We start from the raw sequence: 14,748 nt of genomic DNA on the forward strand, positions 1-14,748 counted from the left end.
CGGATGGAAATTTCTCCTACAAATCATCAGTTGACCCCCGAAAATTGAAAAGAAAATGAAAGATGATGAAATAAGCTTCAATTTGATGTGTGTCTCGAACACCTTGGAGAGTTGTGAGTATTTTTCCCGAATTTCTGAAGTGGGAGCATTTACCATTGGAGTCGATGGAAGTTTATTTACTGGTCTGTAACCCTATCAAATGCTTGGGCAAGGCGGTAGCGCAGGCATTGGCATGACGCACAGGCGTGCGCGGTTGCTATAATTTGTCTGGGACAGGCAAAAAAAGACTTCAAGAAAGACTATAAAGCACTTGCAATTTGGGCTGCAAAACAAATACACTCTTGTTAATACAAACTCTGTTAAATACAAATTCTGGTTAAAGTGCACAAATCAACAAAGCCTCGGCCTCGGCTCCACGGGCGCGTGAGCGTTCCTTCACTAACTCCTGGCCGTAAGGAATACGTAAACGATGCTGTGGTCGGCTATGCAGAGCGTACTGCGCACGTATTTCGAAGTGTATTTCACGGAGTTTAAAAACATCTCACAAAAGTTGACTTTTTTTTCCATAATCTATGAAAGTGTGAAAGTATACACGTTCATGCTTAGCAAACACCAGATAGTAACATCTTTGAACCAAGACTAACAATGAGTGGGAACGACACAGTGCTGTTCACAAAAAAATTCTGATATAACAAAACACTTTTGGCGATGTCGGGCTGAGTTTGCATCACATGTATAGAGAGTTGACCGTAATCTGAATTGGTTTTTATGGTGGGTTTATTTTTTTAATCTTTCTGCCACTGCGAGGGATCGAAAAGTTTTAAAGTGGAAAAAAAAAAGCAAACGGATTACATTACATCCAACAAACTGAAAATTGTATTCCTCTACGTGAAATGTTCAAATTGATTTTGATATCGATGAACTTGTTTATCTCCAACTTCAAATCCAGCCCAAACCAATTTATTTACATAGACCCCCGACATATATGTGTTTATGGCTTCTGACTAGCGCCCCTTGAAAAAAGACGTCAACAAATTCGGGGAACTGCCAACATAGGGCTGGATAGCTCACTTGGTAGAGCACCGGAACGGCATTCCGCAGGTTGCAGGTTCGAACCCCTCTACAGTCAATTTTTTTGTTCAACTTCGAAATCACTATAATGCACGTAATCACTTTTTCCTTTGGGCTTATTTGAAACTTCTTTTTACTCATGTTAGGTTTTGATATGATATCGATCAAAGAAATTGACTAGAGCAGGGTTTGAACCTCCAACCTCCAGAATACCGCACCGGTGCTCTACCGAGTGATCTATCCAGGCCTACATTGGCGTTAATTTCTTCATTGAACATTTTCCTGATCAAAATTGATTACAATTTCAATTTGTGGTTTTATAGTACACGTTTTGAGTTTATTTGACGAGTTGCTGGACGATGACTGCATTGAGTAATTTGGCGTCAGCTAGCGTCTGTGTATCGTCCGTGAGCTCCTTGTTGGGGAAAGTCGTCATCAGGGCGAAAACTTGACTGGCATAGGCAGGCCGGGCGCTGGTTTGAAGAAAAAAAAGAGTCAAGGAAAAATGTTTTGTGCATTTGGGAGGCCAACAGTGGAAGGTTTTTAAGTGGCATCATGGAAAAATGAGTCCAAAAAACCTGGATCATTAAAAGGTATATGTGCGGCGTTTTAGCAAAATGAGAACTGCGAACAGGTCGTAGTGGAGAAAAAAAATGCAGATTTTGTTATTTGTAATCTTAAATATTTTTTTCTACACATATTTTTAAGAAAATGTATAAAACCCTTAGACTAAAAGTGTATTTTAGGAAAACACACATTTTCACGACTACAAAACTCAAAATGTTATAGGCCTTTTTCTCAGTATTTTACTTTTTTCAATATTTCCATAAAATTAATCTTTAAACAGCCATAAGCTGTCAACAGCCTCCGATTAAGTGCAAAAAAAGAGTATTAAAAGGAGAATTTCACTCTCTTTGCTAATATCTGCAAACCCTCATTTTGACCTCAGCAAAGTTCTGTCTCATTTTACCAGAACCCCTCACAATTATTTGGTTTTATAATGAAATAGAAAGGATACGCTGTGATATATCTTCTGATGTCTGCGACTGTGTGCGAGTGGTTGAACTTGTTGACTAATCTGAAAGACAACAACAACAAAGCACAATGTTATTAATAAAATGTCCAGTAAGAACAGCCTCCTTTTGCTCTTGTAGTGCACTTACAGGAGAGAATACGAAATTAAACAGACAGTAATTTTTTAGGTTTTACCTGAAAGTCTTACCTGGCTTTACTTCGAGGTCTTACCTCGAGGTTTTACCTTGAGGTCTTATCTCAAAGTCTTACCTGGTTTTACCTCGAGGTTTTACCTTGATGTCTTACCTCGAGGTTTTACCTTGAGGTCTTATCTCAAAGTCTTACCTGGTTTTACCTCGAGGTCTTACCTCAAGGTTTTACCTTAAGGTCTTATCTCAAAGTCTTACCTGGTTTTACCTCGAGGTCTTACCTCAAGGTTTTACATTGAGATCTTATCTCAAAGTCTTACCTGGTTTTACCTCGGGGTCTTACCTCAAGGTTTTACCTTGAGGTCTTATCTCAAAGTCTTACCTGGTATTACCTTGAGGTCTTACCTCAAGGTTTTACCTTGAGATCTTATCTCAAAGTCTTACCTGGTTTTACCTCAAGGTCTTACCTTGAGGTTTTACTTTGAGCTTTTACATCAAGGGTTTACCTCGAGGTCTTACTTCCAGGTTTTACCTCGAGGTTGTACCTCAAGGTCTTACCTCAAGGTTTTACCTTGAGGTCTTATCTCAAAGTCTTACCTGGTTTTACCTCGAGGTCTTACCTTGATGTCTCACCTTGAGGTTTTACCTTGAGGTCTTATCTCAAAGTCTTACCTGGTTTTACCTCAAGGTCTTACCTCAAGGTTTTACCATGAGATTTTACATCAAGGTTTTACCTTTAGGTTTTACCTTGGGATTTTACCTCGAGGTTTTACAGGGTTTAAAGGATACAGGGTAAAACTGTGAGTTACCGCTTGTTTAATTTAGCATTCCCCCCTTATTAAGGCCCATGTAATACATTTTTCAATGGACAGTACTTCTCCATTTTACCTTCACTTGCACTGTGTAAGTCTTGGGGGTTTTCTGTCGCTGTGGTAAAAAATTGCTCACAATTAATCTTTTTTGGACCCCATCATGTTTGGTATAGCAATGTTCTACTGTACTTTATGTCAGAACCAAACGAAAAAACTACAAATGTTGGTCACGCTTTGATGAATCTCCATCACAGATAGCAGGCATGCAACTTGGAATTTAGAAAAAACGAGGGAATTCCTAACCACACGAGACTTTTTTTTCAATTTGTAACATTTGGCATTCATGTGGAATAAAAAATGAGAAAATCAGCGGATCTGAGGAAAACTTGCATGCCTGAGATAGTAGAGCTTAATTGGGACAGAGGGTCTGAACTCAAAAACAGAACTGACACTAAGACCAGAGTCCAAGGTAAAGATGAGGTTTTGGAAAAACTGCCTCGATCGCAACAGACCTTGTGCCGTCCACCAGCCGGATCTGGATATTGGTGACGGGCTGTGACTGGTCCACACTGACCGTCGGCTGCGCTGCACTCTCATCGTGTCTGGCTGCTGATGCTGCAGACGGGGTCGAAATGACCTGGGGAACAGGGCTGGGGAGAGAACAGTCAAGAGGTTTTTTATCTTTTTGAAAAAGGTATGAATTGGCAACAAAATGATTCCGATTTGCTGATGGCTTTACTCACTCATGATAACTCATTACTCCAAAATCATCACTCATTTCAGAAAAAAAAACCACTGAAATGTGGCATTTCTAACAACTCGTAATTGTCTTTTACACAAAGTTGAGGAAAAAAACTTTCTTTTTGTTCTCATTTTTGTTCTTTTTCTTTTTGTTCCATCACAAATGCAATAGACTTTGTAAACGTCTTTTCTGGACACGACTTTAGCATTCAGCTTTGTCATGTACCATTCAAGATAGGCATAGTCCTAAATATTAAAGTTGAATGCCGAAGAGTGACGTCATGATGACGCCATCATGGGTCATGTGATGACATCTTAACCAGTTCGCGCTGGGATCTTTAAAAAAATGTACACGACCAAGGCACGGGATAATATTTGGGTTTTTTTTATTCTGTAAAATATTCCTGTTTGATAATGCAACTAATACAACATGCCAACAGGTTATTTACATGTTTTTGCCAACATTCTGTGGCCGAGGGCGTTCTTTCTCTCTTACTAGTCCGGATGTGAAGGAATTTCAAAGGAGACTAAGGAACAATAGTGGGGTATTAATACGTCCAGGACTAACAGGGTGAAGCTGATGAATAAATGCAGACGATGGAACTAGGGTGTTGAATTGGCATGATGGCGAGGCTTACGACTACCTACGTGAAGATAATTCCCCGGTTATGGCGTAAAATTAGCTGGTTATTATTCATGGGCCCCAATTATCTCTGCTTTATAGTCAATAAATACAAAGACAAAATAAATGACAATGGAAACAGCTGACTGGAGATCGGTTACTTTCCCTTTGTTTTATATTGTGTTTCTTTTGTAATGAAATAAATCAAACTGAAACTAAGTAATTTTGCAGTCAGGAAACTTCAACAGCAAATGTTACATTGTTTTTGTAATGTAATTGCTACTGAAAGTTAGCATGCATTTGTGCAGTCACATTATTTCCAATCATGGAGTCCACACGGATACTAAACATTGCCGAATGATACAAGATACTTCAAATCATTCAAACTCAGGCTATTCAACGGAGTCCAAGCCATTATTATCACAACTCATTGACTATTCACAAAATGGCAGATGTTTCATGTCCCATCACAAATATTCTTTAAAATTGGTCGATGTGGCCATAAATCCAGGTATTCTCAACGATCAAATAATCTATTACCTTCAAGTAAATAACACCTCACCAATTATACATTAACCCTAACTTTCCGAAATCCTCCAAAATCCTCTTTGCAAAGTGGAGGATTCTGCAGGATTGAGGCTATATGTGCAGCCGCGGCTCCACAAAAAAGGGTATTAAAGCTATAGTCCATCATTTGCAGCCATCCGAAAAGTAACTGGCGTAATTATTGTTGAAAAACAAACTTGGTTGAAAAATAGTAAGGGGACTAAACTCCCTGTGAAATTATTCTTTCTGGGAAGCTGTCATTTTGAAGTTATCAACGAAAGAAGGCATTTCCAACGGTGATTCTTAAGAAGCACCGTAGGAAAATTTAAATTAGTAGTTCGTTTTGTTATTCAGCGCAGCGCGCACAAGTATTGGAACGACGCACACGCGCGCGCGGTTGTTATAATTCGTCGGATCAGTGCGCGACGTCGCGTATAGCTGCAATTCAAAACAATTCAAAACATGATTCAGTAACTTTTGATTTGAAATTGAGATCCTAGAATGCTGTTTTTCTCGGAATGTACAGCTGAAGCTTAGCTGAAGCTTAGCTGAAACTTTATCAGGTTAGTTGTTCAGTATCCTTCATTAGATTTTGAACTCTTTTGTTGCTTCAAACGAACAAAATGCACAAATTACAAATGATGGACTGTAGCTTTAAGTCGCGCTGAGCATTATTGTGTAATGGCCTGCTCAACATTGAGAGGGTGAAAATTTCGTCAAAATGTGATTTCCATTTTTGTCATGAGTGACATCTTTAATACCTACAGTTTCAGGTTTTATTCGCAGAAATGTTGATTTTGATGAGCAAAGTAAAAAAACAACCATTTTGTAAGCATTGTTCTGTTGTTCTGCAACAAAGCCAGCTATTTCAAAGCCTGTTTTCTCAGTTGTGTAATTTGAACTCTAAGGAAGAAATTAATATGCAAATAAGTCATATCTCCAGAATTGGAGGGGCTGTGGAGATCTATGGAGACCCTTTTTTGTGGAGCCGGTCACATATGGCAAAATTGGTGGCTGATTTTGAAGGAAGCACTGTGTCAAGGTCTCAAGCCGGCTAATTGACCGTGGTCATATACATGTAAATGCACTCTTGCTGAAATTTTCAGAATGGTTTTGTTTCGATCGATGCGTGTGCACGTGCGAGTCTATTTTGCATATATTACTGTCCCCAGAAAATTGTCCAAAAACGTTTGTAATGAAATTACTTGCACGAAACTAAGTAATCTTTTAGCCATACCAATGTTCAAACACAAGTCCGTTACATTGCTATCACAACGTATGGAAATAGACAACCGTTACATCAAGTCGTTATGTCTTACTCAAGCCACTACTACCCCAGACCTCACAGTTAAAGAATCATAATTGAAAGCAGCAGTAGCTAGAGTAAAAAAAAGATGACTGGATGTAACTGTTTTTATTTTTCACTCAAGTTTTTCGATTATACATTGAAAACTTCTTTTGCGATGACATACATGTAGGCGAAACTGGAGCTTAGTATTTTCTTATGAAATTACCTGGGCGACACTAAACTTAAAAGCAATGCAGGAAAAAGTTGTCAATAATCTGCTCGAGTGTGGTAGATCTTGAAGCATGGATCTATGCACAGAGGAGTGTCGCAGGTGTCGCAGGCATACCTCGTCTCGCGCCTGTGGCCCTTGGCCTTGCAAACGACACACCTTTTGCAGGGACCCAAAGTCTTCGCAGTTGGGGGAATAGCCATGGGGAAGTGCCGCCCTGTCAGTCTGTTGGGACTGGGTAGGGTATGCGGGCGACTTCGCATGGTGTACTCCGGTAAGGTTGCCTCCTGTAGGACCTCGGTTATGAGGTTCAAACGGAAATCCGTGAAGGTGGTATCGTGACCCAAGACCTTGTAGACGAGGAATGCGTTGACCAAACACAGGTCTACCAGGTAGAGAAACAGCTTCTTGTACCACTTCACCGATTTGCAAATGCAACGATGACACGATGCAAGTTGGTCAGAGAGATCGAGCCCACACTTCCCACGTTCGTATTCGGCGACACAGGACGGTTTTACCGCCACGTTGCCATCTTTGTCTTTGCTCGTGATGAGTTCCATTGAGGCGGAATGCATCGTCGAGAGAATCTGGACGTCTTTTTTGCCTCTCCAAACCAGGGCCAGCAGTCCTTCCTCGCTCGAACGAAAGGCCCGTTCTCCTCGCTTCAGCCTGACGTCTTTCAAGTCCGCTGGCATGTGTTTGCGGTTCAGCCTGACGGTACCGCAAGCGTTCGTGCGCCTGTCTCTTAGCTGAAGGAAGAAGGCGGGGCTGCTGAACCATCTGTCAAGGTAGATGTTGTAGCCACGGTCGAGGAGGTCTTCGTTGAGGTCGAGCACCACACGAGATTTGACACCTCTGTCCTCCCCGGCGTATATCTTGAAGTTCCACGTGTAGCCGGCTGCGTCTCCTGTGCTTTGACACGTTTTGTAGATTTTGTACATTCTACACTTCTGGGGGCCTTGGAACTTCCATACTGACTCGCCGGTAGTTATATCCTGCGATGGAACATACACCGTCTTGAACTTCTCCGTCAGGGCGTCGATGACTGGGCGCAGTTTGAAGAGCCGGTCGGAACCATCGTCGTCGTCGTTGTTGTTGAAGTGGAGATACCTTAGCAAGTGGAGGAATCTGTCTCTGGGCATGGTTTTGGAGAAGAACGGAGTCTCGATCATCGGGTGTCTGCTCCAGTACGACGTCAGGCTAGGTTTGGGTGAGATGCCCATCAAGATCACCAGGCACACCAGGGCTCTGATCTCGTCTGGGGTAGTGTCAGACCACATTTTACTATGACCGTCCACGTTGACTATCCCGTTGTCATTGGCGTACTTGTTAGTCTGCTCGGCAACTTTCTGGAAGAACTCGTCCGTGAGGTATTCGAAGAAGACTTTCATGGGGGTGCTATGCTCGTCGAAGTCAACAGCGAGGCCAGGACGTCCGCAAAAGTCGAACCGCCGAGGGGAGCAATCTCCGCTATGCCAAGTGATGTTGGTCTGCTGTCCTGCTGGAGTTGTCGCCGCTCGCTTTCGAGCCGGAGGAGAAGCTCCGTCACTGCTCTCACCCGAACTTGAAAAACCAGATTGCGAGTCAGACGAGAATTCGTCCGAGCCACTGGAAACTAGGTCGTCGGTCCGAGTACGATTATTACCGGAGCAACGTTTCGACCACGTGGACAGGGATGAGATTCTGAAAAAATGAAAAAAAAAGTCGGAAATTTCTCCGTCATGGGAAGTGAGTAAGCGTGCAGCCCGAAAAAAGTCTGTATGATTAACTTATCAAACAGCACTGCAAGGTATTGGCAAAGGCTTGGACTGAAAAGTTGGAACTGAAATTCAAAGTCGGATTTTCAAAGTCCCAAAGTCGGAATTCTGCCTTAAGTCGAAAGAATCTCATCCCTGTTGGTGGACGCCATGAATGGATGTAATGTGTAACTGCACAAATGAATGCTAACGTTCAATAGCAATACATGCTTAGCTGCATCCGTTGTGACGAAACATATTAGGTGTTCTGTCGACAGTAACATTTCCCTTCTAAATAGGAGCTGAGGCATTAAGGAGAAATTGAAATGTCTCCCTAATTCCACATGTCTTCCAAAGGTAAACCTCCTATGCAAAAGTGTCTTTCAAATGATGCAATTTGCAATACAGGGTGAGTAAAAAAAAACGAAACCTGAATGGCGGGACCATTGTTTTAGTGCAGTTCTGCATGTAGCACTTTCAAAATCTAGGATATGAAAGCCCAATTCATAAGCTTTCTTTTAGTACAAGAATCATTCGAATCACTCTTGTACTTTTCAACTTACGGAATTTTTAAACACAACCACCGTTTTTAAGTTCTGTCCACGGATCACAAAAAGGTACGTTTTCTTTCAGCAAAACGAAAACAAATCCCACAGGGATGTCTGTGAGTTGTTTTCGTTTTCCTGGAAGAACGCACACCTTTTTTTGTGATCCGTGGACAGAACTTTAAAATGGTGGTTGTGTTTGAAATTCCGTAACTTGAAAAGTACATGAGTGATTTGAATGATTCTTGTACTAAAAGAAAACTTATGAATTGGGCTTTCATATCCTAGATTTTGAAAGTGCTAAATGCAGAACTTCACAAAAACAACAGTCCCGACATTTGCGTGTTTTTTTTTTCTCACTCTGTAGTAATAATAATAATGATAATAGTAGGTCGTACCTGCCCAACATGTTGCCGTGACCACTGAACGGTTCGACCTTGACCTTTGGCCTGACGTACTCCTCGTCCCGATGATCCTCCAGGTCAAGGTTCACCTCCCCGCCTTTGGACCCCTGGATCAGCTCCATCGGAATTTTGCTGAGCAAGAGAGGAAGAACGAACCCAGTTTGGGCGGTAACTTTCTCGTAAAGGAACTTTTGCTTGACAAAAAAATGAAACAAAATCACCGACAAAATTGTATAAAAGGAATTCGTGTTGTTACACAGTGGTGTCACTGTTCATTCACAGTAACCTGACTAGTGACCTGATCTGTGATTGACTTGTGGTTGACTTGTGATTGACTTGTGATTGACTTGTGACTGACTTGTGATTGACTTGTGATTGACTTGTGACTGACTTGTGATTGACTTGTGATTGACTTGTGATTGACTTGTGATTGACTTGTGATTGACTTGTGATTGATCCGAGATTGACTTGTGATTGACTTGTGATGGACTTGTGGTTGACTTGTGGTTGACTTGTGATTGACTTGTGACTGACTTGTGGTTGACTTGTGGTTGACTTGTGGTTGACTTGTGGTTGACTTGTGATTGACTTGTGATTGACTTGTGATTGACTTGTGATTGATCCGAGATTGACTTGTGATTGACTTGTGATTGACTTGTGATGGACTTGTGATGGACTTGTGATTGACTTGTGATTGACTTGTGATTGACTTGCGACTGACTTGTGACTGACTTGTGACTGACTTGTGATTGACTTGTGACTGACTTGTGATGGACTTGTGATTGACTTGTGATTGACTTGTGATTGACTTGCGACTGACTGGTGATTGACTTGTGACTGACTTGTGATTGACTTGTGATTGACTTGTGATTGACTTGTGGTTGACTTGTGATTGACTTGTGACTGACATGTGACTGACTGATAACAGACTTGTAAGGCCAAATTAAAAAAAAAAACACCATGTTTAGCGTCCCCGCCCACTTCCTTTTGGGTTGCCGCCTACTTTTTTTAACCCAAAAAATGATAAATTTTAAACAGTGACATCATTTTGGCCTCTGCGCCTGTGCATCTAGCCCATATAAAGCTGGTCATTTCCCGAGTCCAAGTGGTGACTATTAAAAAAAAAAGCTGGCGGCCATCTTGAAAAATAGTCATGTCGGGCGCTAAACATGTTTTTTTTTACTTGGCTTAATTGATTTGTGACTTACTTGTGATTGACTTGTGACTGACTTGTGACTGACTTGTGATTGACTTGTGATTGACTTGTGGTTGACTTGTGATTGACTTGTGATTGACTTATGATTGACTTGTGATTGACTTGTGACTGACTTGTGATTACTTTGTAACTGACTCGTAATTGATTTGTGACTTGTAATTCACCACAACACTGGTGAAACTTCTTGGACATAAACATTTCCAGAAATATTGGAACTGCGAGTCTCACCCTTGTGAGATATCGTTGAGGAAGGCTGCATTCTGCGGAGCCTTCATGTCCCTCAGCTCCCCATCATTCACACTGAATCCATTCTTCCACAACTTGAGAACAATGTGCGTCTGAGAATTTGTGAAACAAACAAAAATGATAAACTGTCTCAAACGAATGACAGTACATTTTGAAATGAATGACAGCCCTCAAACAATTTTATGATTGTGTTTTTAATAATTGCAATGATAGAATACGCACAGTATGAGGAAAACTTTCAAAACTCAAGGTACCAATAAAAAGCTTATTACCAAACCAAACAGGGGCGGATTGCAATAACGCAGTCTTAGTCGGCTGGCTAAACCAGTCCAATTTTAGCCGGCTATTGTTCTTAGACGGTCTTGGTTAAGACACCAAACTCAGCCCATTGCAATAAGCTGGTCTTTACTAAGCCCGCTTAGAGTAATGATTCACAAACAAACATTCCATGGTTACGGGCGAATACTGGAGAGACTGCACATTTTTTTTTTTTTAGGTTTGTGTAATTCATATCACGCGAAATCAAATGTCAATTCCGAAATTTTATGTTGAGAAAATTGTGTTTGCAATACAACTCAGTGTCATTACATTTTTCCAGAAGATCCCTTCTATCCCAGAGAATTTTCCCTCCAAGCAGTGTTCTGCTTTTTTAAGATTTAATCATCAAACACTCATCAACTGGGAAAAATATTTTGAGAAAGAATAATTCAACACACCAGTGAATTCCAAAAATCCCAACTATAGACCGTTTTAAGCCAGCCCAACCCAGGCTAACTATTTTAAGACTGTCTTAATACTTAGACCGTGTCATTGCAATGGTCTTACTTATAGACTGACTGACAGCCAGAGCTTTTAGACTGTCTAATGCACATAGACAGCTTTAAGACCGGTTATTGCAATCCACCCCAGAAGTTCAATTTGTTGTCGTTTAGTCACTTAATTTCAAGGGATCTCCTGTGAGAAAAATTCACCATAAATGCTTTGACTTTATCCAATAACAGCACAGAGTTGACGAATGACCCCATCTCAATGTAACATGAGACCTAGAATCACCCAACCCTATTGAAAATAAAATCCAACATTTCTTCCTCCACTATTAACTACGTAGTTTGAAAAAAAAAAAATTGGTTTACTGACCCCTCCCGATTCCTTCGCAGGGAGTGTGCCCGCCGTGCCGGGCTCCGGTCTCACCGGTCCCGTGTTCTCTGAGTCCCCTAGCCGGTAACCGGCACCTTTGAAGACGTAACTGCCGGAAGAAGCGTCCGGCGAGGTCGATGACCCCGCGCCGACCTCCTGGGCTCCGTGGCTGAGACGTGATGAATAAAAAAATACATGTGACTTGTTCTGTCAAATCGAGGCGTTTCTAAGCAGAGCTTGAAACTGAGATGACTAAAAAAGACGTTGTGGGTTGATTTTTTAAATTTTCATTGGGTTTTTTTTTGGCAAATTTTTTTGACAACCTCAAGTATGTAGAACATAGTGTAAATGTTTTAGATTAGATAACTTTTCCTAAAAAACCTGATTTTTCAGGTGCAACTCATTCGGTGAAATCCATTTTAAGGCAGTTTAGAAATTTGACACTGGGTTGATTTTCCCCAATTTTTTTTTAGAAAATTGTGAGATATTTAAAGCATGTCCAACATTAGCTCTACTGAGTGGAGCGTTGAATTACGGGTACCCCTCCATACAAACGCTCCACCGATTTGCCATACTTTGGTAGCACCATACACGGTCGTCATGACGGTATGCATTTTGTGCATGCCCTCGCGAGGACAAGGCCCAAAAAAACTGATAAAGAAAATACAAATGAGGAAGACAGTAACCCTGGATAGATCCACACATTCATGACATTCCATATGACCCCTCAAATTGTTTCCAACAACCGGTAATTTTGAAAAAAGAACAAAATAGTCTGAACTTACCGCTCACAATTAAATGTGTCTGCCGAGTTGCACAGTCTATTTCACTGACATGACTGATGCATAATTCATTGCGCGCGTGTGTGACGTCACTATTGAAGAAAAACAAGTTGCGCTTACTCAATAGCTGTTTTATGTAGTCTTTTTTCCCCTGTGCCGTCTGACTGTGGGTTTTTGGTGCGGGGCACATATCAGTACATGAAACAGTCATTGATTAAGCGCGACTTGTTTTTCTTCAATAGTGACGTCACACACGCGCGCAATGAATTATGCATCAGTCATGTCAGTGAAATAGACTGTGCAACTCGGCAGACACATTTAATTGTGAGCGGTAAGTTCAGACTATTTTGTTCTTTTTTCAAAATTACCGGTTGTTGGAAACAATTTGAGGGGTCATATGGAATGTCATGAATGTGTGGATCTATCCAGGGTTACTGTCTTCCTCACTTGTATTTTCTTTATCAGTTTTTTTGGGCCTTGTCCTCGCGAGGGCATGCACAAAATGCATACCGTCATGACGACCGTGTATGGTGCTACCAAAGTATGGCAAATCGGTGGAGCGTTTGTATGGAGGGGTACCCGTAATTCAACGCTCCACTCAGTAGAGCTAGTCCAACATATGAAGACATTATTTTGAAAACGTGATATACAAAAGCTGTTGGCCATAGCCTAGTGATTTTGCAGCGATCTTCTTTCATCCTTTGGGATTATTCGATCTTGGTTTATTTAATTATTTTTTTGAATGAGTTTACTGTGTGAACGACTTACTCTCTAGCACTTTTGAAGAGGTCGTTGATCATGTTGTCTGTGTTGTTCTTTTTTCTCCGTGGACCCACAACTTGCTGCCCGCTAAAGAGAGAGAAAATAGTAAATTACTGGAAATTTGAAACCCCACGGCTGAGTTAGAGTTGACTAGCCCTACACCCCATTTTTTTTCTGGAGGCACCCTGCCAAATGCAAACAAATTCGGGAAAATCATACCTTCCGTGGTCGGATCCCCCAGCATAAAACGTCTGTCCTTCCTCCCCACTGTCGCTATCGGCCTCTGCGTCTTTCGCAAAATCGCTGACGGTGTGAAAGCGGGACGGGGGTTTTGTTGCCGAGCCTGTCCTCCCCCCTGTACCCCGCGCGGCCACCGGCGCCGCTTCTGGCTCCGGCTCCTCGCCGAACAGGTCAACGAGCTCGGGCTGTTGCCGTCCAGCTGTGTTGGGGTCGTCTGAAGCTTCGTGGAACATGACGCCATCGTCGTCACCGCCGTCGTTGTCATAGAAGCTCCCCAATGCAATCTGAGATACAATCGGGATAGCACACGGGCGCAGATTGAATTCATCTAATGATATAAATATGGGCCTTTAGTTGTTATTCTGACTTAACAAATATTCAGTGATTGATTGATTTACAAAGTAAAAGTTTAATTAAGCACGGCGATGTCGGAAATAGGTATCCAACACATTGTCTGATTGTCATAATGCACAAAATCATTCATTCCGAGTGTGCACACATTATGCATGATTACTCAAAAACTAATACAATCTGCAGCATCGTTTCTCGATGTTAGAATTCTACCTGAAGTTGCCAACCAGAGGACTCCAGATAAAACTTCGCTCTGTCTGCATCTACGCCGGTAACACCAGCGAAATCGGCGATCAAACTCGCTTTTTGTGCTTCGTCCGCCATGATGAATCAGCTGAATAGTCACCTCTCGACGCTTGGTGGCAGTATTTCAAAACAATGGTGAAGGGGGCGGGGCAACTCCTTTCTTTTAATTTGCAGGGTGGGGGTAAGAGCGAACTAATTTCCATGAATTTCCTTTTCAACCCTCCCACACAAAAAGGCGAAAATGTAGAAAATAACTTGGCATTCAAAATCCAAATGGGTATATCTTATTTTACACACCCAGATAGGGCCTATATTGTTGTTTTTTGTGTGAAAAGCCGACCCAGATAGGGCATATATTGTTTTTTGTGTGTGTGAAAAGCTCTTATTTCTAAAAAAAAATTTTTTTTAAAAATGAACGTGTATCATGCAGAAATCAAACGTAGATAGAAAACATGGACAACTGACAGTGTCTATATATTAAATGGAGATCAATGATAAAACCACAGTTATGTTTCTTTCCGACATTTTATTTCAAACTATATGACACAAGATGCAAAGCGCCCTCATTTGTCTAAGATAGACACAAGTTAACGTTTACTCATTCCTTGACT

At 41.5% G+C, this 14,748-nt stretch overlaps 1 protein-coding gene across 2 annotated transcripts; it reads right to left on the reverse strand.

Annotated features, from left to right (window-relative positions):
- Nucleotides 1-310: 310 nt before the first annotated feature.
- Nucleotides 311-14,252, reverse strand: LOC119725557 (NSFL1 cofactor p47-like). Of its 2 annotated transcripts, XM_038197005.1 has the most exons (9): nt 14,105-14,248; nt 13,520-13,824; nt 13,307-13,387; nt 11,757-11,925; nt 10,602-10,711; nt 9,152-9,289; nt 3,559-3,696; nt 2,090-2,149; nt 311-1,544 (listed from the first exon to the last, which is right to left on the reverse strand). In XM_038197005.1, the coding sequence occupies exons 1-9, from the start codon at nt 14,213-14,215 to the stop codon at nt 1,409-1,411; spliced, it is 1,248 nt and encodes a 415-aa protein (XP_038052933.1). In that variant the 5' UTR covers nt 14,216-14,248; the 3' UTR covers nt 311-1,408. The 2 variants fall into 2 exon arrangements, with proteins under 2 accessions (XP_038052933.1, XP_038052932.1); XM_038197004.1 differs by lacking the exons at nt 311-1,544; nt 2,090-2,149; nt 3,559-3,696 and adding an exon at nt 5,890-8,155 and having other exon boundaries at nt 14,105-14,252.
- Between the last annotated feature and the right edge of the window lie 496 nt (nt 14,253-14,748).

Source organism: Patiria miniata, unplaced genomic scaffold, assembly GCF_015706575.1.
Source record: "Patiria miniata isolate m_02_andy unplaced genomic scaffold, ASM1570657v1 HiC_scaffold_19, whole genome shotgun sequence".
Lineage (NCBI taxonomy): Eukaryota > Metazoa > Echinodermata > Asteroidea > Valvatida > Asterinidae > Patiria > Patiria miniata.

Bases quoted from the DNA above. Each gene is read 5' to 3' on its own strand.
- LOC119725557 (XM_038197004.1), bottom strand. From the start codon at position 14,215: ATGGCGGACGAAGCACAAAAAGCGAGTTTGATCGCCGATTTCGCTGGT. The intron at 11,926-13,306 runs GTAAGTCGTTCA...ATCACGTCTCAG, and splicing joins CTCTTCAAAAGTGCTAGAGA to CCACGGAGCCCAGGAGGTCG. The intron at 9,290-10,601 runs GTGAGACTCGCA...TCTCTTGCTCAG, and splicing joins CTCAACGATATCTCACAAGG to CAAAATTCCGATGGAGCTGA.